Source organism: Sorghum bicolor, chromosome 1, assembly GCF_000003195.3.
Source record: "Sorghum bicolor cultivar BTx623 chromosome 1, Sorghum_bicolor_NCBIv3, whole genome shotgun sequence".
Classification (NCBI taxonomy): domain Eukaryota; kingdom Viridiplantae; phylum Streptophyta; class Magnoliopsida; order Poales; family Poaceae; genus Sorghum; species Sorghum bicolor.
In genome coordinates, this window is record NC_012870.2 from 64,515,583 (window position 1) to 64,542,915 (window position 27,333).

Below are 27,333 nucleotides of genomic sequence, written 5' to 3' on the forward strand. Positions count from 1 at the left end.
CGGAACGGGAAAGAGATGATGAGAATGAGGTAGATCCGGTTGACTAGGACACTTCCCCCGCTCCTCCGGAATCACAGTGGCTCAGCTAGATCGCCGTCGCCCATCATCGTCCTCTTCTTCTATAAATAGGCAATCACATCTCTGTAGGAGAGCATCCAGCTGCAGAGCAGGTAGCTAGATACTGCGGTGTGTGTAGAGGAATTGGGTCGATTAGATTAGAGGAGTAGATTGTTAGTGTTAGCTGAGAGGCATCGTCGACCCGCCGATCGGTCAAGAATGGCCGGAGGAGGAGCGAAGAGAGTCCTGCTGCTGTGCCTGTGCGTGGCCGTCGTGTTGGTGGCGGTCGGCAGTGGCGGCGCGGAGGCGAGGAAGCGAGGCAAGCAGTCGCTGGGGTTCTACGAGCTGCGGCGGGGCGAGTTCTCCATGATCGTCACCAACTGGGGCGCCACCATCCTCGCCGTCAGGCTTCCCGACAAGAACGGTGAGCAATTCTCGGCTTCAAGATGCTACCTCTCGACGAACTGATCTATCGTCTTTGCGTGTGAATTGCTTGATCTGTTTCATTTTCTGGCTGCTGCTGCAGGGCACATCGACGACGTCGTTCTTGGCTACAAGGACATCGGATCCTACGTGGTGAGAATCCTAAACTGAATCCCCCATACATGCATGCATCACATCTTTTTCTCCTCCATCTTCAGATTTGGTTGGTGATTGGGAAATGTGATCAGCTGTTCGTCGTGTTTGTTTAATGATCCATCGTATTGCTGGTTAACTAACTGAAACAGAACGACACGACCTACTTCGGCGCGCTGGTGGGGCGGGTGGCGAACCGGATCGCCGGCGGGCGGTTCACCATCAAGGACCGGCCCTACCACACGTACCAGAACGACGGCAACAACACGCTGCACGGCGGCCACCGCGGGTTCAACCAGGTGTTCTGGTCGGTCCGGGAGCGCGTCACGGGGGAGTTTCCCCACATCACCTTCGCCTACCGGAGCTACGACGGCGAGCAGGGGTTCCCGGGGAACCTGGACGTGCTGGTCACCTACAAGATCGACGGCGACTACTCGTACAGCGTCACCATGTACGCGCGGCCGGTGGACAAGCCGACGCCCATCAACCTGGCGCAGCACACGTACTGGAACCTCCGCGGCCACGGCCACGGCGACGTCCTGCGGCACGCCGTCCAGATCTTCGCGAGCGCGGTGACGCCCGTGGGCGGGGACCTCATCCCGACGGGCGCCGTCACCCCCGTCGCCGGCACGCCCTTCGACTTCCGCGCCCCGGCGGCGCCCGGCGCGCGCATCGCGCAGGTCGAGGGCGGCGTCGGGTACGACATCAACTACGTGCTGGACGGCGAGACGGACGGGCAGGGCGTGCGCAAGGTGGCCGTCGTCAGCGAGGACGAGTCCGGCCGCGTCATGGAGCTGTGGGGGAACCAGCCGGGCCTGCAGTTCTACACGGGCAACTTCCTCGACGGCGACCAGGGAAAGGACGGCGCCGTCTACGCCAAGTACGGCGGGATGTGCCTGGAGACGCAGGACTACCCGGACGCCGTGCACGAGCCGGGCTTCCCGGCAGAGGTCTACCGCCCTGGACAGGTCTACAAGCACTACATGCTCTACAAGTTCTCCATCAACAAGTAGAAGTGCAAGAAGCTCTCTCTCTCGTGCCTGATGCTTGCCGATGCCTCGTGGTCGTGGAGGTGTTAATTTGTTGGGCTGATAGCTTGTTGCAAGTAGTTACGTAATAAGGGTTCAGAATCTTGTGTAATTGAGCAGGCTTTGCCTCTCTTTTAGCTTAGGAAGTTGCAACAAAAATGTATGGTTGCATTTCATCCAAAGTTTATTATCTAGTTCACATTTCTGCCATTGAATGATGTCTTAGATGAATACCATTTTCAAGTGACAACTTCATATCCAAACTTATCTCCGTTTCATGATTACATCACTGCGAAAAACAAGGAAATGGCGTAATTTCAATCTGCTCTTTTTGTCTGATTTATTTAGAAGGAAAGCAGGCCAATCAACGATGCAAACTTAGGGTGCAAATGTGTGATGAATACTCCACTCGTCCTAGAGATTTTAATAGAGATTAAGAAAGAAAACAAAAACGCATGTCCTCCTAACAAATTTAGTTCCTTTACACAATAGAAAAAAACAATTTAGTTCCCATATGTATAAACACTGTCATCAAAGCAGAATGTTTTGAATTTAGCGCAAAATTATCCATTCAACGTGATCTTAGAACACAAAGTTTAACTAGTGACGGTATATATATACTGTGCTAGGCCCCATCCGCGGATATTTTGCCGCGTTAATGGTCTTGTTGCTTGGGGCGGATGTTGCCTCCAGAGTATAGGCCCCCTCTCATGCAGATGCTTTGCTGCTGCGAGTGTATCGGCCCCATCTGCGGATGCTTTGCCACGTCAATGGTCCTCGTGCTTGGGTGGATGCTGTTTCTAGCGGATGCTTTGCTGTTGTTTTCATCTATGACTTGACTTCACTGCTGGCTTCCAAAGTGTTGTGTTCTTTGTATTTGGTTCAGTTAGTCATAGGATTGTTAGGTGGAGGGTCCCTTCTCTCATGTTTCTTGCTTTTCGTTTGTGTTGGGGACTTCGTTGGTAATCCTTAGATTACTTGCGAATCCTTTGTATCGGTTACTTTGCCGTTCTTTCGGTTCTTCTTCTTAATGAAAAACGCATGAAGTCACGATTTTGAAAAAAAAAACTGTCTTAGGCTAACAAACCATAGGAGAACACCAAAACTCTATGATTACGAAACCGATTTTTTTGGTCGGACGTGCTTTATCATCTGTAAATGTTAAACATTCAATCTCATCATAAAATAAAAAGGTCATTTCAATATTTATATATCAAGTGATACCCCGGGCATTGTTGCTGAAATTTATAGGGACGCAGAGAGAGAGATTTATGGATGGATAATTGATATTTACCATTTATAATGATGCCACCTTAGCAAGTCTAAGGTACAAATTTCAGATGAACAATAGATATCAATGTGAAATAAAAATGATAGAGTAATGTTACTGGTTAACCTTTTTAAACAATCCCTGTACAAACTTCATCCCAAGTTAGTTACAAAACCATAGCAACTGGTTTGGACAGAAATAGCACAGCTAATAATTGAAAAATATGAATATATGTATATACACACCATGCCGCATGTCAGCAGACTACAGGTTCATATAGCACATAGACCTTGATGAAATTAAAGACCTATGTCTTCAACTCAGTGAGCACCTGAATTTTTGAAACTTCAAATATGCACTTGGACTTTGATGAAGAGACCTGTTATGTAGGGGCCTTGAGTTGAACACACCAAGAATTAGAAATCTATATTTTTTTATAAAGTTAAATCCTGCTACAAGTTCTATCTTAACATGCAAGACATTCACATCAATTTTCACTACCAATAGATATCACCTTCCACTAAATAGCCATGTCAGTCTCTTAATGCGAGCTGTTCACACTATCTCCATTATGCACGATTCAATTTCAACATATATGAAATATAGAGGCAATCATATATTTCTATTTGTTTTATCATTTCATCGCCTTGCATGTGTTGTTTGAATGGTGAATGCACGAGGACTTGTGGTGGTAGGACCTTTATGATGTGGCTTTACAAAATCGCTGTAAAATAGACTAACTCTAGATACGACACCAGTTTGACGGTGCATCAGGGAGGGAAACTAGGACCACGGCTCCAACTCCAGATGCTGCGGAGGTGGCTCGTGTGCACGTGCCGTCAGGTCAGCGTTTGTCAATAAAATTTGTGTAACAAGTTCGTTTGAAATCACGGTACAATTCAAGAAGACAATGAATAAAATTTATGTAACAAGTTCATTTGAAATCACGGTACAATTCGAAAAGACAATGGAATAAGGGTCTATTTGGCCCACAACCTCACGAGCAGCCTAAAATAGACTAGGGACAAACCAAACAAAACAGGACAGGGCATTGCTATATATTCAATAAAAAAAAACTTCGATACAAGCTCGCCAGTTTATACACAGGAGTACACACTAATAACTTCCTGACGGTAAGTGTATGGAGCTCATTTAAGCAACAGAGCAAACATTCCTTTGAATTCTCACTGAATTAACATGTTCATAGGACAAACAACTTCAGCAATGAAGAGTCTCAGCAATTACAGTTCTCACGAATTTAAATTGCAATTTCAGACAATCCTCAGCAGCCAACTTTTGTTTTAATGTAACAAAATTAGGTCCTAACAAAGCCAGCAAAATTAGGCCCTAACAAGGAGCTAGCATCACATAATCACTCTTCCTCCTCATCATCACCGCCTCCACCAGATGCCTTCTTTGAGTTCTTTCTCTTCACCCTTCCAGGTTCACCACCAACAAGTGGGCTGGTAAGGGAGAAGTCAATGTGCTTCTCAGAGTCAACTCTCACCATGAAAGAGGGAATGTTGACAAGTTGCCTCCCAACTCTGCAGAAATATATTTGAGTTACATTGAAGTAAAATTGCTGCCAAAAAAATAATGTATGCTATTGATTATTGAACAAGCTATTTGGAAAACAATGCATCAAGAACTGAAAAAATATCATAATCACAACAGGTATGATTCAACAAAATCAGCACCATTGGTGTGGATTCCAAGGAGTGCACACAAACCATTGGTGTGGATTCCAAAGAATGCATCATACATCTGAACTAGTTAAGCAGCAAGACTCTGGTAACAATAGCTTGAAAGTAGCCCAGATGAAAATACAACGTTGTATGCATTACAGCAATATTTGGTAAAGATAACAAATAAACTAATCAGCAGTAAACCAACAGGTTGACCTAGTTCTCACATCAAGAGCTGTTTGCAGCAAGAGCAAAAAAACAAAAATATTGGCACTCAGAATGAAAAGGACATTTGATTCACTGGCCTTTTGACCTCATAGATACATTAGCAAAATTAGTTCCTCACTGTGCCACCTAATATACCAAATGCACCTCACAAGAAAGTGTAAAATGTAAACAGATGAAGAAAGACACAAAAATGCTAGATGCCTCAGAAACAAATACAAATGGATCATCAGAGAAAACATGACTGCAACATTACACACAAAGTGTCTCAGATGACCATCGTGAGTTGCATAAAGTATTTCATCATATGGCCCAAAACACGATGCTAGATGCCTCAGAAACAAATACAAAGGGAGCATCAGAGAAAACATGACTGCAACATTACACACAAAGTGTCTCAGACGACCGTCGTGAGTTGCATAAAGTTTCTCATCATATGGCCCAAAACACAAACAGGAAGATAGTTTAATTCACAACATTTATAAAACAGTGTGACAACACAAATTGATATACACCACCAACATTGTAAGAAAAGTTGTCCAGTAAAATACATATGTAAATACTACACATTCCATGACATTAGTTTGTTCAAGTAAATGTGTTACTAGTTAAATGTAATGACAAAAACATAATCTCCAGGGGGGAGAAATGTTCTTGTTTGTACCTAATGTGGCGTTGCCTGATGAGCACACGAGCATGATGAATGGACTTTGCCATGCCATTCTTGAAGACAATGGTCTGAAGGCGGCGCTGCAGGAAGTTCTCAACAGTAAGCGCAAGCACATAATCAAGCTTGTTCTAACCCTCGCCAAGAAGACCATAGCGGTTCATGCGGCGAAGGAGTGCCTCGCCCTCAAAGATACGGCGGGGGTTCTTCTCATCAAGGGTGAGCAGCTCCCTTGCAGCATTTCGGATGCGGCTGAGGGCATACTGCACACGCCACAGCTCACGCTTGCACCTCAAGCCATACTCACCCACCAATTTGAGCTCAGCATCAAGGCGCTCCTTCTCATACGGACGCCTTGGCTTCTTGAAAGTCTTACCATCTGTGTAAGACACATTATTGGGATGAGCAAAAAATAATAATGATGACATTGTTGGAATGAGCAAAATAAATAATGAAGAGATTCTGGGCATCAGCAAAATGTACAAACACAACAACTCTAAGTAACAGTACGTCAATCACAATCTATCAATTTACTTATCCAACACTAATGTTTGTCTATGAATGCAGCTCAGGCTCAGCAAAGAATACATACATGAATAAATATGTTAAATATATTTAGAAATAATTCCTGAATCCAAAATTGACGAACATTCTAAAGTAAAATCAATATAACAAAGCTTTGCTTTTGAAGTCTCTATATTGATGATGATAAATAACAGCCTAACCAGACGCTGTTAAGAACTCAGACCACCAAACTATATTTGAATAAGTCTCTTGGTGAGCATAAGCATTCGTTTCCAGATTAGAAATACAGTGAGGTATTTCAAGTCGCTGTCTTCCAGATTCAAATGACAAAGAACAAAGAGATAGTCCTCAACATCAGAACCTACCGCCAGAACATAGTTACGAGTAGTCATCAACACCAGATCCTACAGCCATTACGCTACTATGAGATCAAACGGATCAAGACAATAGGGAGGGAACCAGCTGGCCGCTTACAGTTGCGATAGAAGCTCACGTGCACCATGGCTGACGCTGCCTCCGCCGCCCGCCGACGGTATTGGTCGCCGCCACCACGAGGTGTGCTGTGACTTCTGAGGGGTGGGGAAGGCGGCGTTCTTATAGAGGAGGCGCTAAAACCTAACCCTAGCGCTTAAGGTTATATGGGCCAAACTTTGTGGGCCTTTTTGCGTTGGGATGGGCTGGTTATCTTCACGGTCCTCCGGTGTTATGGTTTCTCATTTTTAGTCTAGTTTTAATTATATTATACTTTGAAACATATTTCCTCCGTCCCACAAATAATTGCATTTTTTTTGCTTTTATAATTCATATTTGACCGTTCGTCTTATTCAAAAAAAATTAATAAATATTATTTATTTTTTTATGACTTATTTTATTGTTAGATATTTTATAGTGAAATATTTATTTTATTGTTTGCACAAAAAATTTAAATAAGACAAATGGTCAAACATGAATCGTAGCAGTCAAAGAAATGTATTTATTTGTGGGACGGGGGAGTACCAATATGCAAAATCCTAATTTATTATTTTAGTGCTCGATGTCTCAGAGTGTAAATAAGTTTGGTTTTTATCTAACATAGTGTTTAGTTTCAGGGTACCTAGATTAAATCGAACCCACTTTTAGTACCTTTGGTTTGAGATGCTCTCGCGTTTGGTTTCATCCATAAAAGGGGAACATTCCCTCTAGATGTAGGTTAGATCACTTCTAAATCTAAAGTATACTTATTTTAGTGTAAGCACATTCATAGATGAGTCATATAGATTTAGAGAGACGTCAATGCTGGAAGTGGGCCCCGTTGGCTTCATGGGTGTGTGGTAAAAAGAAGAACATGATAGTTGGCATGTGAACCTGCACTATGTTATCCTATTAACCAAAACATTCAACCAAACGAAAAATATGGACACAATCTCCAACAATATATGAAGTACAATAAAACCATCCTCAAACACACACATAGATATAACTATTCAACCTTGTCCACAAACCAAACAAAAGTCAACTCTAACCTTTGACCAGGTAAGATTTCTTATTTCTAACTAGATATATTTAGTAAATTGGCATCCCTCAGAGAAATATAATAAAAAGGAAAAAGAAAAGGGTAAATGGTAAAGGCATGCTCAAAGAACAAACATGCTGACTTGAACTTATCTGGGTTCCATCTATAAAAAAAACTTCTATGGGTTTCTTCTATGATAGTCACAAGGTTGAATTTTCTTATTTGATGCTGACTTCAACTCATATCACTAAATTGATGTTGTTATTCTGAGAACAATCCTAACGTAAGCATACAAATTTAGTAGTCTCAGGCAAAAGCATTCGGGAAGCTATCACACATAACTAACTCGCTCATAGTCCTACCCTTATTACTTTTGGTATAATAAAGTTTTTTTAAATAATAGCATAATAAAGTTTTGGTTTGAGCTATTGTGATTTCGCATATTTCCTTTTCTGTAACCATGTGCTCTAATCTTTTGTTAGATGAAGCTATCACAACCCTTCTAGGCTTGTGCGAAGCCAATACTTGTGGCGAGAGGAGATATCATACATGTTCGGCTCGCTAAAATTTATTTGATGTTGTTGTTGCTGATTTGTTGTGAGAGAAAAACATTGTTCCTCAACGAAAAAGTCATGATAAATTTAAGCGAACATAGAATATTTATTTTTTTTGTTGCATCCACAAAAGTGCCACTAACCATTTGGTTTGGGGGTGTTTGGATGCAAAGACTAAAGTTTAGGAGATATTCAAATGAAATGTCATATGAGGTATTTAGATAATAATAAAAAACAAATTAGAATTTCTCAGTAATCCACAAGATAAATTTATTAAATATAAATAATATGTCATTAACATATATTTACTACAACACCATATTATCAAATCATAAAATAATTAGAATTAGGGGGTGTTTAGTTCAAAAAAATACAAAATGTCAACTACTTTGGAATGATGGAATGCAAAATACCAAAAATGTTAGGGAGTTCCATCCAAAATGTATAATTTATTGCACTCAAGTGGGCCTTTTGAGGCTTTTTTGGGCCTTTTTTTGTCCTTAAGATCAAATTTCAAATAGAGAATAACTACTTTTTTACTAAAAAATTTACATGGCGTTTAGTTCCATTATACAATATGATGGAGCAAAATCCAAAACTCCAAAAATGTAAAATGCCAACTATTTTGGAATGATGGAATACAAAATGTCAAAATTTTGAGGATTATGTTTGGTTTCGTCCAAAATGCAGAATTTATTGTTATCACGAGAGCCTTTTGAGGCTCCTTTGAGTTTTTTAGCCTCTCGAGACTAAAATCTAAAATAAAAAATAACCAACTTTTTACTAAAAAAATTATATGATGTTAGAACTAAAAACCCTCTTAGGTCTACCAAGTAAATTGTAGCTAGCTAAACTTTAGTCACTTTAGTAGCTAAAGTTCCAAATACATTGACTAAAAGGAGCTAAAATAGTTTAGTTATATTAGTCACCTAAAAGTAGCTAAAATAATTTTAGCTAGCTAAAATTTAGTAAGGGGAACCAAACATGCCCTTAATATATTCATCTCGCAAATTAGGCCTTGTTTAGTTTGCAAAATTTTTGGTTTTTGGCTACTGTAGTATTTTCGTTTTTATTTGACAAACATTGTCCAATCACGGAGTAACTAGGCTTAAAAGATTCATCTCACAAATTATAGGTAAACTGTGCAATTAGTTTTTATTTTTGTCCATATTTAATGCTTCATGCATGTGACCAAAGATTCGATGTGACGGAGAATCTTGAAAATTTTTGCAAACTAAACAGGCCGTTCCTACCCAAATTTTTTTCATCTATCCAATCGAATCTTTGGACACATGTATGGAACATTTAATGTACATAAAAAAATAAACTAATTACACAGTTTGGTTTAAAATCGCGAGACGAATCTTTTAAGCCTAGTTACTCCATGATGAGTCTTAAGTGCTACAGTAACCCATATGTGCTAATGACAGATTAATTATACTTAATAGATTTGTCTTGCAGTTTTCTGACGAGCTATATAATTTGTTTTTTTATTAGTATCTAAAATCCCTCCCAACATCCTTCCGACATATCCGATGTGACACCCAAAAATTTTCATCGGCCTTTAGTCTGTTCCTGTCAAAAGCACCCAAAATCCATCGCGGACTTGCACATCCTCCTGGTTCGGACGTTCCCTAGTTCCAACGCTCTGCGCGGCATTTCGCCGAGCATACACCATGCACTCCCTGCGGCGCGCCCTTCGCCGCCCCATCCCCAATACCGCCGCCTCTTTGTCCACCTCCGGCCTCCGCAGTCTCTCCTCCCACCGTCGCACTCCGCCGCCGCCCCGTCCCGCGGCCACCGGCGACGACGAGTGGAACGACGCGTGGGAGACCGCATGGCTCCCGGGCGACTCCCCCGCCTCCTCCCCAGCGCCCGCCGCGCCGTGGGAGTCTCCCGCCTCGGCCTCGGGCTCGGCCTCGGCGTCTTCCGTCCCGGCCATCTCCGCCGAGGTGGACCCGGATACGAAGGCCTTCGTGGCGGACATGGACGAGCGCTGGGCCGAGCGCCGCGCCGCGTCGAGGCGGGGCCAGCCGCAGCGCGCGTCTCGCGCGGCGGAAGGTGGGGAGGGTGGCGCCGCGGCGAGGAAGAAGGCGCAAGCCGACGATTACAGGACCAGGAAGCAGCGGGTGCACGCCGCGCTTTGGGTGAAGGAGATCGAGAAGATGGAGGAAGCGCGACTCGGCGGTGGGGGAGGCGGCGCCGACGATATCGACCGGCTGCTCGACTCGTGCTCAGAGTGCGTTGCTACTCTAGTAACTTTCATCTTTATATCTGAAGGAAATTGCGATCCTTATCTGTTGTTGCTTCATGCTCTCGCATTCCTTGCTTAAATTTGATTTGCTTGTGAGGATTGTGGTTATTGGTGGAAATGTCTGCCTTGGATTATCCCAGGTCTCGAACGTTAAAAATTCTATAGAATTTGCAAGATCAGTTACACTTTTTATTTGTATACAATATGATTACATTGAATTATACTTAGAACTTGCTTTCCGAGGATCTTCTTATGCCCCTGGCAAAACTTTGAAAATATAGTAATCCATGGGCTCTGTACTAGAATCTAAATTAGGCCTTTAGCATAATAGTCGAAATAATAATAATTAATTTTCTAAAATGTATTGCATAAACCTTTTCAAATAGAACAGGGATTGTACATGTTGTTTGAACATAATTATGCAAACTCTTAATTACCAGCTCCTGACTATGGATTAAGGATCTCAGATTCCTTGTAAAGTGTCGTTATTCTAACATTCTTGAAATGGAATTATTATCATTTTTTTTCTAAACGCACAAGAGAATTGTGTATGAATCTTCTCATAATCAATCTTTACCAGCAAGCTATTCTCAAAGACACCGTAGTTGCCGGACATACATATGCAGATTGCAGGTTTGTTGGTTCCCAACTTAATGTAGCAGTAAATGTGTAAAACTCAATCTCACCAGTCGATCAGATGATGATGGGCGTAGGTGAAGAAAATGAAGATTTTGGAAGTTTGAGAAAAGATACGTGCCAGAGCACTCAAGAAATGAGTTAAAAATGGGATTAGAGTGGGGATGAGTATTCATGGTCTGAAGCGGGATTTTTGTTGGGGGCCACTCACAGATTTATCAGGGGAGGACAATAATTAGAAAACAAGAGACAATTGTGTGCATCATTGCATCAAGGAGAAACTGGAAAGAGATTAAGAAAGATGAATGAAAGAGTTTTATGCTCAAGCGACATTCTTCCAGGGAGTTTCAAGAAGGAAATTGTGAGTGGACCTGGACCATGGTACAATTTCCTACTAAGCATACTAATTAGTAGTAGCATATAGACAAAACCTGGGGGCATTGGTTGAGCGTGCCCAGGGAAGGGCCTGGTGTTTGCCTATGGTTCTCCTATATTTTGAAAGGAGATTCCAACCTTTAAACAACTTATGGAAGTGTGCCAAATACATCTGTTATAGTAACTGTGATAAATGTGTCAGATACATATCTAGGGAAGAAGATCGATTGGCATCTCATTTGTTATATTGTTCTGTCACGATTCCTGTTGATTGTTGGTGGACTCAGTGGAACACTACAATTTTTTGCTAGCAGATTGTGGTGTTGTATAATATAGGATTGAAAGTATCTGTTGCATGTCAAATTGGAATCTGTAACAGCTATACTGCAATTGAGATTTTGGTGCAGAGCATTTCATTGCTCATGCTTGTATCCTGAATTCCTGATGCACAAATCACACATTAAATCTGTTCACTGTATGAATCCTCATGGGTGAATGACACATTGCATTATTGTGTGATTATGTGCTTGGACAACCAAATTACAATCACTGTCACATGTTGCCAAACCTACAATTAGCAGAATTACATTGAGTCTGTACTATGGAGGTTTATCTTGTATTTGGTACCTATCGCATTTCTTTGTCTGATTTGAATATAATTATTGTTTAGGTAATAAGTAAGCACTACAGTTGATGGTCTGCTGCTCCTACTGCATACTAGTTTTATTCAGATATTGCTTCGGTACCTATTTGGAACGACACTGAGCAACATAAAGTAGCATGACAGATTGACTGACTGATGCACAACCTGTACATTGTAGCTATGCAATATTTCTTTTGCTCTCTTATTGTTACTGTTGCTTATCAACGGACAAACTTTCCCCATTATGCCTTGTTTCTTTTGAGTGTCCAAATGTTTATAGATGTTTTGTGTACTAAAAATCGTTTCTAACTGTTAGTTGTCTTCTTCTGGTAGCAAATTTATGATGTACGATTGGTTTGCATTGTGCTATATTCTGTGTTTTGTTGATTCTATTATTTGCTTATGGTCCTTTTGGATGCAGTATCTTTGATTCTGGCAACACTGATTTTGGTGATTCCAAGATCCCAAGCACTACTGAGATCAAAACCAAGCCTGATGGTTGGGAAACTACCTCAAGAGGACAGGATGGGAACATATGGGATATATCGCAGCGAGAAGATGACATTCTTCTCCAGGAATTTGAAAGGCGGATTGCTTTTAGTAAACAGCAGGTCCGCAATTATACTTCCTGCACCCAATATTCTTGTTGAAACTGTTTCCAAATTGATGTGAAAAATGCTATTGCAGATTGCTAGCTTCATCAAAACCCACATTTTTAGTCGGAGACGTCCTATCGATGGATGGAAGTACATGATTGAAGAAATTGGTCCCAACGCAAGAAAAGGAAAGGGGAGTGTGCAAAGATTACCAAGTGTGAGTGATCCTGCAACCCAGCCGTACAGGGAAGAAACTCCTGCAATCGCCTCTAGTTCCTCCTTCAGAGGAAATCGGCCATAATGATGATGTTCAACAAAGCATAATATCTTTTGCTGTCTCCCCCCCCCCCCCCCCCCCCTCTGGCTTCCTTCTCCTTTGGCTTCAAATGTATGGTGGACAACTCCTTGCGAAGAACATGATGGATTTTCTCATCCCTTCTGGGTCGTATGGTTTTGTGATGAATGTGGTGCTATCTGATTAACCAGAATGGAAACGTTTAAGCTTACTAGTTACTACTATTCTGTGGTTGACAATTATCATATGTTAATACAATATTCTGGTCTGATGGCCACTGGCCAAGTTTTGCTAAACTGTATCGAAATATTGATCATCCCAGGCTCTTAGCTTCAGCATGTAAAGTGCTAACAAGATCGATCCGCATTTATAGAGATCTATTAACAAAGATTGCAATGGGAGGGTACTATTTCGGTATTTCCATTAGAGTATAATCTATCATTCTGAGATCCAAAAAGGAGGTTCATATTTACATGCACACAGCTTGTGCTGTCAGTACACCCACTAGACTCAAAACAGAAACTCTTTGATTGTCGGAGCTGATCCACTCATTCTATATCTGTGCTAGCCGTCTTGCTGCTGCCGGTTGTGCTGCTACTGCACTGTTCATCTTCCATTCCTGGAAGGCCAGAGAACAGGCTTACAGGCCATGAGGCCGATTGCGTTGGGTACCTTGCCTGTGGTCGTGCCACATGGTTGGGTGCTTCCTGGTCTTCACATGGCTCATGGCCTTCGGCAGATGCCACTTCTGGGAAGAGCTTCAGTTCCAGTGGTGGTGCAGCATAAGGTGGTCCAGTCATTGCTGATGGTACCAGTGGCTGCTGCAAGGGGAATACAATGCTTGCAATGGTGGCTGGTTGCACTGCCTGCTCTGATGAGAACACTGCGGTTGGGTGAGGAAGAGGGGGGTCTGATCTGGCGGTGCCATGGCCCCAACCTGCTGGACTGCCTGAACCCCGCATTGTCAACTCGTTTTGAAGCTCTGAAATTTCTTTGCGGAGCATGCCGTTTTCATCCTGCATCTCATTCCTCTCCATTGTGACCTGTTTCCCGAAAAGGAAATATGAATGCTAAATAACTGTTGAATCATGCTGGAAGATGCAATAAAGGTAGCGTAACAAGACAAATATTCAACAAAATGACGAGTCGGCTTAGGCATTTGTATAGAGCACTTAATGGATAAAATCAGATAACAAAGTCTGCTAGATAAAGGGCAACAGCACAACTGCCGATAAATCAATTCTTAGTTTACATAGCCCTAAAAAAATTCTTAGTTTACATATTAAAAGAAAAAGGCTTACATAATGAGATTCGTTCTGTAGGTTGCTATGTTCCTTTCGAAGAGAGTCTACTTGAACAAGCAGCTCTCTTAGTATCCGAGTAGTGTCAGTCAGTATGCATGCCTTCCCATTGTTCTGTCTATCTGCTTCTGCAAAGGTATGCTAAATGCGATCAGGGAAAATGCCCCATAGAAAAATTGAGCAGTATAAAACGATATGAGCGCAGAGGAAAGATCAGGTTCCGAGTTGTGTTCAAAACATGCAAAGTACATGGTCAGGGTTCAGGGTTAAACATGAATCCAAGTTTGAATTAAAAGAACAAGAAAATTCAAGTCTAATAAGTAATAAGATGTTAGGGCAGTCCCAATGGAATATTAATGATAGTTTCTATCTCTATTAATTGTCTTGACACGTCATCATTTTGCTGATGTGGCAATAGAATTAATGAAGAGAGAGAGTGAAAAATGAAGAAATCGTTTCTCCCTCACGAAACGATGTCGACGCTCGCAACGAGGCTTCAAGAAACGACGGAAACGCCACTGGGGAGAAACGAATGGTTTCCATCGGCATTGATGCGGATCAAGTGCGCCGCCGCCGCCGGCCCGCTTCTCCCGCAATCTCACTCGCGAGCGCGCGCGCGGGGCCTCGGCTTCTCCCGCGCCCGCTCTCTTCCCGCGCACGGCCTCTGCTTCTCCCGCGCGCGCTCGCCGGCGTCCTGTCCAAGCACTTCGACCCTTATTTCCTCCAGTTCAAGCACCAAATTCCAAGACCCAACATTCTCTGGACCCAATCCATCCCAAATCGACATGAATCCACTCCGGCCGCCGTCCTCAAGTTCCAGGCAAGGTAAGGCAGGGCAAGGTAGAGGTGCTCCGGCCGCCGTCGCTGCCCGATCTACTTCGGTCGATGGTGCTCGCGTCGCCCCTACTGATGGATCCAGTTCGGCCGCCGGTAATCCCGCTGTCGTGGCTGCAGCAGCATCTCCTCCGCTTCCAAGTCTTCAAGCCACCGGATTTCCTGCTTGGTGGACAAGTTCTCCGATGGGCTCCAATGAAGGGTATGTTCTGCGTTCATCAGCTCACCAGTTCGCTTGTTCTGGATAAGTTCTCCGATGGGCTACTGAGTTTAGCTATGGTCTATTTATTTTATTGAACCTAACATCAGTTTCTATTGCTAAGTATATCTATTCAACCATGCGTGATAACTAGTAGCGCAACCAATGATCCCAAAGCAACTGAATGTCAGGATTGTGAGTTCGTGCTGAATCTAGCCTGATTGGTGTCATGGTGAATTCTGTTGTCTATTTATAAAAAATAGTGGACAATGGATTCAGTTTCTTGAGCTTTTCTTGTTTGGATAATAAATTTATGGCAAGTATCCTAGATAAGATATGACTGCATTATTAGTAATGGATTTATACTTCTTTTGGCTAGGGAAACTGAGTAGTGATACTGAAATTTTATTTTACATGTTCGGATTGTATTTATACTGAAATTTTGACTGATCATAAAAAATCACTAATTGCTGCTTGTAAATTTATCAGTGAATACATCTGTCATATCTAAGAGATTTGTCATTTTCTATGCATGTAAAATTGTATGGAACTCTATCAGTTCAGGATATGCATGGAAGGGGATGTATACTCGTGGGGATCACGGTGTACCTACGATCATTCTAGAGGCAGTTGCTTCACATGATCGTTGGATATGGCATGCCTTTTTTGGTGTTGCTGGATCCAACAATGATATCAACGTGCTTAATCAATCACCTTTATTTGTCGAGCAACTGAGAGGAGAAGCTCCTAAGGTGCAGTACTCTATCAATGGAAGAGAATACAATCTCGGTTATTACTTAGCTGACGGCATATATCCAGAGTGGCCTGTTTTTGTGAAATCTATACACAAACCACAGTTAGACGAACATAAACTATTTGCAGAAAAACAAGAAGGGGCAAGGAAGGATGTCATGCTTGCTTGTATAATCCTCCACAACATGATAATTGAGGATGAGAAGGATATAGAGGTTCCACTTGATTTGAATGAGGAAGGCAGCACATATATTGTTCAAGGAGCTACAGTTTCTCATGGACAAAACCCAGAGTTGGAAGACGTGCTTAATAGAAATACCGCCATACATGATCGCATAGCGTACAAACAACTTCAATCTGATTTGATTGATCATATTTGGCAAAAGTTTGGGAATTCAAATAGGCAAAATAATTAGGTACATATCTTTTTTTATGATAAATTAATGATTCATGGGCTTAGTGTAAAAATATTGCTAAGTCATCCTGGTTCATCTTTATTCTTTATGTATATTTTCGCTCATCTTTTGTGTGCAAATATGACTGAATAATCTTGATTTTTTTGAAATTCATTTGTTTATTGTCTTGTCCTTGCAGATGATGGTTTCTGGACTGCTATGCAACCTGATGGCTTCTGAGGCTCGTGTGTGCTACTTGACATGATGTGGACATCAACTACATGGATGAGAGATGATGGATGATGGCAACTTATTATTTTACTATTCGTACCATGAACTTTATTTCTTTTGTTATCAACTATATGTACCACCTATCATGAACTTTAGTTATTTTGTTATCAACTATGTATGCTACCTATTAGCTTTATTTCTGGATTGCTATTGTTATATATGGTTCTGGACTGCAGAAATAGTGTATTTTCTACTAGCGTGCAGAAAGTGTGTTCTGGAGCTTGTGTAATGTCGATACAAATTGTGTGTTGTGGAGGCTACATGGATGATTGCCACAGCTGATCTGCACTCCTTTTGTGTTGCATTTAATTTATCCTTTGTGTGAACAAAGCCATAGAAACTATCAGTTGGGAGAGATGGTTTCTATTAACATTAATTACTTTCTTTCTCTCTTGGAAATAGCATCAAGAAACTACCATTGGGATTGCCCTTAGCCATATTTGTACACTCTCAGTGGTCCATGCCCATGCTCTTGAGAAGACTAGACTACTTTATGAGCTAATCCAGGAGGTGGGACTTCGGAGATGAAAGTTGATTGATGTGTCTATAACCTAAATCCTTTACGAGCCATGCAACTACATGACACATTGTGGAACCATGTGAGCTCTGTTGTACCAAATGAAATTTTGACAATGGTGAGACTGACAAACCCCTCCTCCTAGTCTCGATCGTTACATGCAAAATAGCTACAATTCGGAAAGTGGTCTGTGACAACTGACATTTCATACATCACACCATCTTGCAAATTCAGAAACATCAAACAACAAACATGAACTCTGAAGCAAAGATACTTCGGATTGCAACACTGAGACTAAGAAGAGTAGCACATATATGGGCCATCCACAGATTTGGCACCTAAAACAATGGGCATCACGATATATATACTCACCTAGCATATTACCCAGCTCGACGAAGAGATCATTTAGGTGGTCTCGTTTAAGCTTCTCCCTCTCAGCCTTATGAATCTTCCTCGGGGATGGTTTCTTGCACTTCTTCTTGCCAGAGATAGGCCTACGCGAGACGACATAAACAGGACAGCATGTTCAGCAACAAGTCGACTCAAGCAGACACTTTCATGTCCATTTAATTCCCACGAGGAAAGAGAAGAATCAAATTGGCAGGAAACAACAATGCAATTTTACAGCAGCCCTAACTGACAGGAGTTGTACAGATGATGCAGAATTGTGCACTTGATCCAAGCTGTGCTTAGTTCCTACAGTAATCCCATTACTTCGTTACAAGAACTAAACTCCTTGGATACCAAGAATCACGCCCCACCCCACCCCCAAAGGACTAAATGTTTACGAATTACTAACGGTCTTACCCATGGAGCAGCTTGTCGGCGGCAGGAGTGCTGACGGCGGTGGCGACGCTCCCCCTCTCGGACGGAACCATTGGGCTGGGCAAATCCTGTCACAAACCTCCACCTCTTCCTCCTCTCCACCCTCCTGCAGAGACCTACGAGCCATGGGCGGGCCAATAAATCAATCAATTAGTAGCCCGCTCATCTCCCCTGAGGCGTGGCAACAGCAGCTCTCCAGCCACCAGAAGTCAGCAGGCAAACGATAGGTACCTGGATTCAATTCGAAGACGCAGAGGTTGCACTGCAGAACGGCGCAAGCGCGCGACGACGAGATTGTCGGGCTTGGGTCTCGCGGCGGGAGGGCGGTGAGCTAGGGGGGGGGGGGGGGGGCTAGGGTTAGGACTGGAGTCCTCCTGGTCGTCGTTCGCTGCTCTTCTTCTCGGAGAGGACGATGGGCGGCGGGAGGAGGAGAAAAAGAAACAGAAAAAGAGGAGGGCGGTGGGGTCCCGCGCGGCCACGTAACGGCTCGTGCCGTTCCGTTGGGCGGCGGTCGGGCTCGCCTGCCCCGCGGGGTGGGGGCTTGCGGGAGGAGGGGTTGGGGGGGAGAGCCACGCGTGGGCGCGTGGGTGGCACCCTCCGGCGCTCCCGCCTGCCGCGTGCCGCCGCGTGCTCCTCCACGGCTCGGCGCACGCGGTTCCTGTCGCGCTGCAGCGGGTGTGGCGGCCACGAGCCTCCACGCTGCCACCCACAGCCACGGGGCCGCTGGCGCCTGGGTCGCGCCGCCCGCGGCTCGTGCCGGTGCCGCCGAGGACCCCTGCTGTGCTGGTGCTGGCGTTTCGTCTTGTCTCTTCCTATCCGACTCGTTTGTTGTTGTCGTGCCTTTGCCACATCATCCCGATCCAGGATCGCTGGAATTAGGAGTAATTGTTAAACCATCTTTAGGCCCTGCTCAAAATGCATGATGCACACTCTGGTCATCATGAGAGCATCATATATGGTAAATCAAACCAACATCCCCGGAGACTTGACAGCATTTGATGGAGACTCTGATCACACATACTCCCTCTGTAAATTCTCATGTAAAAGCTTCATGACATGTATTTGAAATAAAAGTCATGAGAATATCTACAGGTAGCCTGAGGATAGACTGGACATATCACTTCCATTAGATCATCACGATGTGTTCTTTTGGTATGCAAAAGCAACACAACCAACCACTCAACCTTAAAAACAAATACAATGACTCGGACCTTATAAACTGCAAACTATAACCCTATCACTATCATGTACTCCGTAGATGACAAACAAGAAGGCATGAGAAACCACTGAACCTGTATCCTCTTTGATGGACTTCAGAATTCAGACCCTTCTTCTCCTTGGACATACCAAATGCAAGAAAGAAAAAGTCTATGCTGCAATCTGCAATCTGCAATCGATCCAAAGTCCAAAGAGCAGTCAGACAAAATGATCAGATGCTCCAATTATTAAGTGAGAGCATCTGATTGCCCAAGAGTTTCCGTGTGAAATTCATGTCTTGTTCCTGGGCACAAACTGAAAAAATATGGTGAAAACATTGTGCCGGGATGCATCCAACTTACACCCACACCAAAAAAATGAAAACATTGTGATCTCTTTAGTAATCAAGGTCACGCAGTGACATCCCTGAGCCCAAAATGTTTGTCAATTAAAATCAAATAGGAAGACTTTATGGGTTCAGGTACACTCCAGTTGATGAAATTCTGAGATACAACAACAAAAAAAGTGCGAGAAGAGGCAAAGGAGTCCTATACAAAACTGTAAATCCACTGCTAGTTCATAACTTCCTGATGGACTGCTGCAGGGTTCCAATTATAAGCAGTTGCATCTGTCTGATCAGATATGAGTCACTAGTACAAGGTCAATTGATCCTTTTGGCATGTCTTCTGCATCACGGCACCAGTGGAATAATCAAATCACAAGTTCATAACTAGGTCCCACATAATTTACTCTCCCCCAGGGTGATTGTTTTATATTTTCAGTAACAAACATGGGCTGATGATTTTCAACCTATAGACAGAAATTTTTTAATAAACACATCCAGGGACCAAGTTATCTGTGTGACTGGAGAAAAATAAACTATGAACAATATTAGCTGCTTGTTGAAACATCCCAGTATTGCTTGACCACGAAGAGTATCTTCTCAGGTACATGAGGGCCACCCTCATGATCAGCCAATCTTGTCTTCCACCTCATGGCATTGGCTATTTTCTCCACTTTTACAAGAACATCAACCTTGTCACGAATTATGACTGCACCCTCTGGGCGTAAGATTCTGTCCATTTCCAGGAGTATATCTTCAAATTGACACCTGTTCAAGAACACATATATTAGTTGGGAAGATTTATTTTATTCACAAACTTGTCCCACTGCAATTTTGCAAATGCCACATGCTTACTTGTTCTGGTACAAACTGAAGATGTCATTAGAATGTATGAGGTCATATGTCCTTGGATATGTAGAAAATCCTTCGCACCTGAACCAAGAATAAGTGCATGACGAACAAACGAACATCCGATAAGAAAAAAACAGTATTTTGCAATGCACCAAAACTGGCAGACATATGGTAAGTCAATAAACTCATAGAGAAATATAAGAACTCAGTGTTTTTTTGGAAGGCAAAAAAACCTCATACTAGTGAACAAAGCACAAATGTAAAGAATTCACATGATGACCTCAGTGACAAGATTTTCTAGGGTGCATCTAGTGGATATCTAGGTGTTGATCTCTACTACCCACACTCAAATTTTGGGCCATTGGATCTTAATCGAATATTCCATCTAGGGGCATCCAACAACCTTATTCTTCCTCCGACCAAGTACCAAGGAGGACCCCAGGGCTTCGCCTGCTCACCTCCTCCTATCTCCAGTGGCAGCCTCCATCTCGCCCTCCTCCCATTTCCTGCAGCCAGAGCCACCTCCGCTCCCCAGGGCTATGCTAACCCATCAAGCAAATTGTCCCCACTCCCCACACCAATCCTACCCATCCTCCACCACACCAGTCCACAACATCCCCGCCGGCCGCCGCCTTACCATTGCGCCCAGCAACCACCTCCACCACCGAGCTGACCTTCCTTCCCTCAATGGTTCAAATCCTCAACCCCGAAATCCCCTAATCCCCTAACCCTAATCTGCCAGGGATGAAAGAGAAATAGGCCAGTCTCGATGGAGTTGGAGAGGAGGGCCTCACATTGCAAATCCGCTTCTCTATTACAACTTCACCTCAATTGGCTTTAACTGACACCAGCATAGCTAAAGTTCTGTTATATCCCTCAGTCTTCACATAGATTGGTAACTGAATAGTGAATATATTCTTTTTATATCATTCTCGAAGCAAATACATACACTTACTAATAGCATGAGGAAAAGTTATCCAGATTATAAAAGTAGAATGTAACTACTCTGAAAAATGATTTTGGAATTTTAGTGAGTAAAGCAAACATAATAAGCAAAATTCGAGAAATCCAGGAGAGCAACACAGCAAATACGTTAATACTACATACCAGTCATGATACATTCCTATTAATCCACGCTCGTAGATTACACCTAAAGTGGAAGTATTTGCAATTGTTGGAATGACATTCATGACCCATAGCTTTGGGGACTCTAGTGCAGCAGCAAAGCTACCGAGGCCAGCATTCATGTCCATTATATTGCGATATCTTCCAGTATCAAGTAAGTTATTGGTTTTCTTGTAAGCCTTAACATGTTTCTGCCAAAGGTTATTGTCCTCTTCATATGACTGAACTGAGAAACCAGGCACAGAACCAAGGGTTATACGAGGAGGTACTGCATAGAGCCTCTTAGGAAAAGGCTCTAATTGACCACCGGCAACCTCAGATACACTATTAACCTCGGGTAGGGGGGTGATACAAACTTCCATCTTCTTGTACCTGGTGTATAGTAAATAGAGTCAGGTTTAAGAGCAAATACAGGGACAAAAATCATATTTTATTGGGAGAAGAATGACACTCACCATACATCACTGTCACTTGTCAAATCACATTTGCCACCTTTTGGATTATCTTGTTTCATGGAGCAAGACTTGTCATTCAATCTCTTTCTCCATATGGCGATACCATCCTTCTCTGATATCTTATTCCAACAAAGAAGTTGTGCGAATTGTTCTATGTTTCTTTGCTCATTCCGAAGATCTTCCTTTGAACGTTGCCACCCCTTATAGTGAATCTTCCAGCCTATGGGTGGGCCTGACAGCACCCAATATCCGCCAGGCCGTAGTACTCTGTCAACTTCCATCATGTACATACCATCTGCAGAAACAGAGCAATGAAAGATTCATGCTCCAGATGTCCACACCATGGATCATTTACAACAAAAAGAAAGTCCTCATTGTGTTCTTACCATTTCCACTCCATGGAATTAAACATCTCGAGCAATGGGCCATGTCAAAGACACGAGATGGAAATGGCAGCTTTATTGACCCAAGGACACCAATATATGCAGGCACACCTCTCTCCAATGCAAACTGTACTTGTGCCTCATGATTATCCCGTGGTGCAAATGACATGGTCAAAACATTTTTCTTCAACAGGTAAGCACCCAAACTGGCAACCTAAATGAAAATATGAAAAAGAAAAGAAGCCAGGGAAGATTAGAGCTTATGCAAGAAGAACAACAACCATGGTGCAGTAAAAATATGCATGCATTTTCAGGGTAGGGACTTCACGTACCCCACAACCAGTATCCAGTGCAGTTCTCACTTTCCCTTCAGCTATTGGGATGACAGAAGCAAGCTGGTCTATATATTTATCTGCACCCTGAGGAAACTGTGTTCCACCACCAGGAAACCTGAAAACATTGCCCTCATAGTGCACCCAGTTCTGGATAGCCTTCTCAACAGTAAGGCTCTTGTGTGGTACATTGGCATAAGGAACAAAATCACGGCTCTTTGGCCATCGAAAAGGAGTAACATAACCCTTTGGTGCTGGGATCAGGCAATGAAGCTTCTCCTTATCCAGTGGACAATGCCTCTCCCGATAGATCATGTTATCTCTAGGGAAGCTCATCGCACGCTTTTGCTCCTCACAAGGAGTGTAATCAGTGTACTGCTCATCACATGGCTTGAAAGGTTCAATTTTGGAACTACCAGTATCATTCGGAAGGTTGGATGCACTATGATGGGTCTCAAAACTCAGATTTGGGAGCTGTGCACATTTCATCTGCTCAATGACCCACTGATGTGTTTTGTCTCCTCCTCCAGAACCACTTTTCTGCCAAGCACCCAAGAGATAGAAGAAGGAACAGAGGCCCAAAATCACAATCACAATTAATGTATTTCTGGTCCTGTTCTCAGTCAAGTTTCGTGCCATACCACCTAACAGAATTAACATTAAGATTCCATAAGACAGTTTAGTCGATATCTATGTAAAACAATATGGACTACAAAGTTCCTCAACAATAGGAAAAAGTAGGAACTAGGAAGTAAATCCATGAAGTTCTAGATCAAGATTTCATCAAAAGCCAGCAATATGTTGCATATTTGAAACAGATTACAAAGAGAATTTGGGTACAGAAACCTTAATCACTCCTTGCCAGCTAATATAGTTACTCTGTTTTCATCATATTCTCTTGGTTGTGTTCAATGTTTATAACAATTAAACTAGCAATCAATGCTCTTGCAGAACCTTGAGAGAAACAAACATCTATTAAAATCCAAAGTATCATTCGACAATAACAAAAATCAATGATCTCTCAAAGATGAAGCTCGACTTCAAGCCTATAGACAAGCGATCTGTTTTTCTCTCCCGGGTTGATTCCTGTGTTTAGTGGTTCTTTGTTTTACTTCTTGTTCTAGCCTTGCTAGGGCATAGCTGAAGTGTTTTCCGTTTGTTTGGCTCAGTGTTTGTTTTGTGTTTCAATAAAATCTACAGTGGGGGTTTCCCCTGCTGTTTTTTCCTGGTTCAAAAATAAGAAAATCAGACCCACGTATTTGAACACATCACAATTTCATGTAGGAAATCATGGGTCATCAGTTAAGGATCTCAATTTGAAGACTCCGTGACATATTGAGAAGGAACAAATGTAAATTTACTGATTTTCCTTCGCGAGCCGCTAAACCCAAACAGAAAGAAAAGACTAGCCACTACCCAATCACTGAGGTGCCACAAAGGGTCAAGAAGACAGCAGGCTGTCAAATCAAACAGAGAAGCAGCAGATCACAAGAGGCGGAACTAGTCGGAGTCATTCTTTTACACACCTTGCAGAACAACAAATCAACCGGAGATCCAGAGCGGGGCGCGGATAGGCGGACCTCGCCGGAACCGCGACGAGTAGAGCCCGGAATCTATGCGATGCGATACAAGGGATACCACCTCGGAGCTCTCTTCACCAATCGCCAGCGGCGGAGCGAATGAGGCGGGGGCTGTGGGCTGTGAGGCCTGAGGCGGCTGCTCTCTCTCTCTCTCTCTTACCCGGAGTCGCTGCCTCGCAGTGCTTCAAAGTCGACCGGCGACTTGTCAAAAAAAAAAAAACGACCGGCGGGGCCGGCAGTTCCGGCGCTTCCATCTGGTCCGTCAGATCGGAATCGGACACGTGGACGGGTATAATCATAGGGCGTTTTCTTGCAGTACGGCTTCTTCCGCCAAAAAAAAAAAACGCGTCTGCTCTGCATTTCCGAATTCCCACGCAAATTCGTTGCCGCAGGAATCTATGCGCAAAAACTTAAAACTTTACAAGATTCTCCGTCACATCAAATATTGCGGTATTATAAAAATAATAACTAATTGCACCACGAGATGAATCTTTTAAGCCTAGTTACTCCATAATTAGATAATGTTTGTCAAATAAAAACGAAAATGCTACAGTGTCAAAATCCAAAAAAAATTTGCATCTAAGGCCTATGTCGATGATGATCCATCACACCTGTCCTGTCCCAGTTCCATTTGCTGCGATTGCTCTCAGGCCGCAGCTTCGCCGATGCAAACTGTCGATCCTACGTTGTGCGCCTCTGTTGATATAGGGCGCCGCTAATCTGCTCGACGGAATGCCTGGCCGAGTAGCCATGGCTTTTGGGGCAGGAGGAAAGCGTGGTCCGGCTTCTTCAGCCATCACTACTTCCCTGGCATGAATGAAGCAAGTAATTAATGATGACGTTTTTTCTCGAATACGTAGGAGAGTTGTGTATAATTAATAATGATGACATTGGTTCAGGACAATCACGGCTTTGGTTCACCATCCCCGGGAGTTCCCTGCTTTCATTTTAAACGCCAAGAAGGAATGGCTTGCTCTGGGCTTGTTCCCTGCCTGCAAGTCACTGAAGTTTTCAGGTTCTCTTTGCCAAGGCATAGAAACATTACAAAACGGTTTTCCCCACAATTGAAAATCATATGATTTTATCAGGTGATCGGGTGGCATCTTTGCAGGTATGGACAAGCCAAGGACGAACAGACCGCTCTCTTTTCACAGAAGCAAGGGTATGGAGGTTTATTCGAACAAGCTGTACTTTCTCTTTTACCTTTACCTTTTGTTGAACTTCTTTCTGTTTGCCCACCAGCTACAATTTTTCAGTGGTGTACTTAAGGTGGTACGGTTCTCAGTCTAAACTACTCTTTTAGACTGAAAATAGCATCACGACAAATGAACTTAAAGAAGGAATAGACAGTAGAGGAAAGAAGTTATTGATGTTCATAAAAAAAAGAAGTTATTGATCCGTTTGTAGAATTTGAAACAATTATGAAGTTGTCTTCAATCAATGTAGCTATTTATGAGTAAGAATGTAAAGCATATGTTGGTAAACTAAGAATTGAATGTAGGGCTACTTTGCTCACAGTAACAACTGATGTTTTCAACCATAGTTTGCAAATTTTCTTGTATTGGTTACCTAGATGGATATGGATGATTCTTTTTTCTCGAACACAAGAAGACAAGAGACAGAAGACTCATACATGCCTGTTAGGGCAAAGGTCCAGAAAACAAGAGAAAATGGAAAAAAGAAAAGAAAAGCCTCGACCAGTGACCTAATAGCAAAATCATGGCCAAATGCTTCTAAAGGCCTTTGCACTCACCATGCACCATAGGTCGGCCTCATCTCTAATGTCCTGCAAAATATTGATCATATGCACCGGAAGGACGTGTCTCCATATGCAGTTGTGAGCAATTAAGTGCTGTGTCACGTCATTTTCCTAAGTAGATTAGATGACATGATCGTTTAGTTCAAAAAAAATTTGGAAAATCGACACTGTAGCACTTTCGTTTGTATTTGACAAATATTATCCAATCATGGACAAATTAGGCTCAAAAGATTCATTTCGTCAATTCCGACCAAACTGTGTAATTAGTTTTTATTTTTATCTATATTTAATACTCCATGCATACGTCTAAAGATTTGATGTGACGGGAAATCTGAAAAATTTTGCAAAATTTTTTAGGAACTAAACAAGGCCTAAGTTGCACTATCAATTTTGCATTACCTGTTTCAGACTAAATTATCTGTAGTTAGTGAATGCAAACATTATGTCTTAACAGCTCATATTAAAGAGAAGTAAAAGGACATGCATTAGCTCCAGTGCAATCTTTGGTAAAAGTTGGTTTGTTCTGTACTTGTACGTCTTTACTTGCATATAACTTTGCAAGTAACTATGGCCAAAAGAAGAAATAACCGTGACATTTGAAATCAAATGTGTTGTTGCTTTAATCAGTGCATCATCATTACTATGATCCGATCAACATGTTATCTGCTTTAAGATCATGGTTCTTTTCTTATGGTAATAACTCACTAACTCTGGCTATGTTGCGTTACCTATTGCTTAGCACAGAAGTAAATTTAAATTTGTTATTTTCCAATGCCTTTTCTGGTCTAGGATTTCTAGACCTAATTTTCTTCCATAACTAGCATGACATGATTGCTCTTTTTATTAGTGGCATCCTAATTTTTTGTAGGTAACTAACTTGCCGTCCTATATGAAAGCCTTTCGATTGTTAGTTTATTGGTCCTTTAGCAAGATATGAATGCATAAATCTGTTAGCTTTCAAAATACAATAGTTGAATGAGCACTTTAGGAATCTGTCCAAAGAAAAGGCCAAATCATGGAAATTCATTCCTTCACCACCCACCTTTAATTTCCCTCCTTTTCTTTTGCAGCAAGGATGATCTTGTGGGCTCCCTTGCCCACTTCGCAAGCAGGGATCTTAGCACAATCTTGCGTCACTTTATAATTATTCGTCTACTTGTTTTCTGCATCTATAAATGCTCAACAAATCAGTATATTTGCAGATAAGGTGGCCCTATCTTTACTTTAAAAGAAGTTAGTTTCTGTTGTTTTTTTATCTTTCAGCTTTGGCACTGATAAAATGCAATCCTTGGACCATGACCAAGAAACCACACC

The 27,333-nt window shown here is 42.5% G+C and overlaps 5 protein-coding genes across 5 annotated transcripts; 2 read left to right on the forward strand and 3 right to left on the reverse strand.

The window, feature by feature from the left end:
• Positions 136–1,876, forward strand: LOC8080754 (aldose 1-epimerase). The gene is made up of 3 exons (XM_002465156.2): positions 136–481; positions 584–633; positions 786–1,876. The coding sequence occupies exons 1-3, from the start codon at positions 277–279 to the stop codon at positions 1,644–1,646; spliced, it is 1,116 nt and encodes a 371-aa protein (XP_002465201.1). The 5' UTR covers positions 136–276; the 3' UTR covers positions 1,647–1,876.
• On the reverse strand, positions 4,083–6,594 carry LOC8080475 (40S ribosomal protein S9-2). The gene is given in 3 exon segments (XM_021451214.1): positions 4,083–4,475; positions 5,506–5,887; positions 6,508–6,594. Coding segments are annotated over 3 exon segments (582 nt in total). The 5' UTR covers positions 6,536–6,594; the 3' UTR covers positions 4,083–4,303.
• On the forward strand, positions 9,687–13,099 carry LOC8080755. The gene is made up of 3 exons (XM_002465157.2): positions 9,687–10,318; positions 12,409–12,598; positions 12,675–13,099. Exons 1-3 carry the CDS (start codon positions 9,756–9,758, stop codon positions 12,882–12,884), a joined length of 963 nt encoding a protein of 320 aa, XP_002465202.1. The 5' UTR covers positions 9,687–9,755; the 3' UTR covers positions 12,885–13,099.
• Positions 13,259–18,344, reverse strand: LOC110431996 (transcription factor bHLH47-like). Its single transcript, XM_021451907.1, has 5 exons — positions 18,225–18,344; positions 17,976–18,109; positions 17,541–17,662; positions 14,180–14,307; positions 13,259–13,921 (listed from the first exon to the last, which is right to left on the reverse strand). The coding sequence occupies exons 2-5, from the start codon at positions 18,044–18,046 to the stop codon at positions 13,427–13,429; spliced, it is 816 nt and encodes a 271-aa protein (XP_021307582.1). The 5' UTR covers positions 18,047–18,109; positions 18,225–18,344; the 3' UTR covers positions 13,259–13,426.
• LOC8080476 (probable methyltransferase PMT2) lies at positions 19,569–24,451 on the reverse strand. The gene is made up of 7 exons (XM_002467739.2): positions 24,207–24,451; positions 22,681–23,324; positions 22,352–22,562; positions 21,966–22,260; positions 21,493–21,882; positions 20,389–20,466; positions 19,569–20,301 (listed from the first exon to the last, which is right to left on the reverse strand). Exons 2-7 carry the CDS (start codon positions 23,317–23,319, stop codon positions 20,082–20,084), a joined length of 1,833 nt encoding a protein of 610 aa, XP_002467784.1. The 5' UTR covers positions 23,320–23,324; positions 24,207–24,451; the 3' UTR covers positions 19,569–20,081.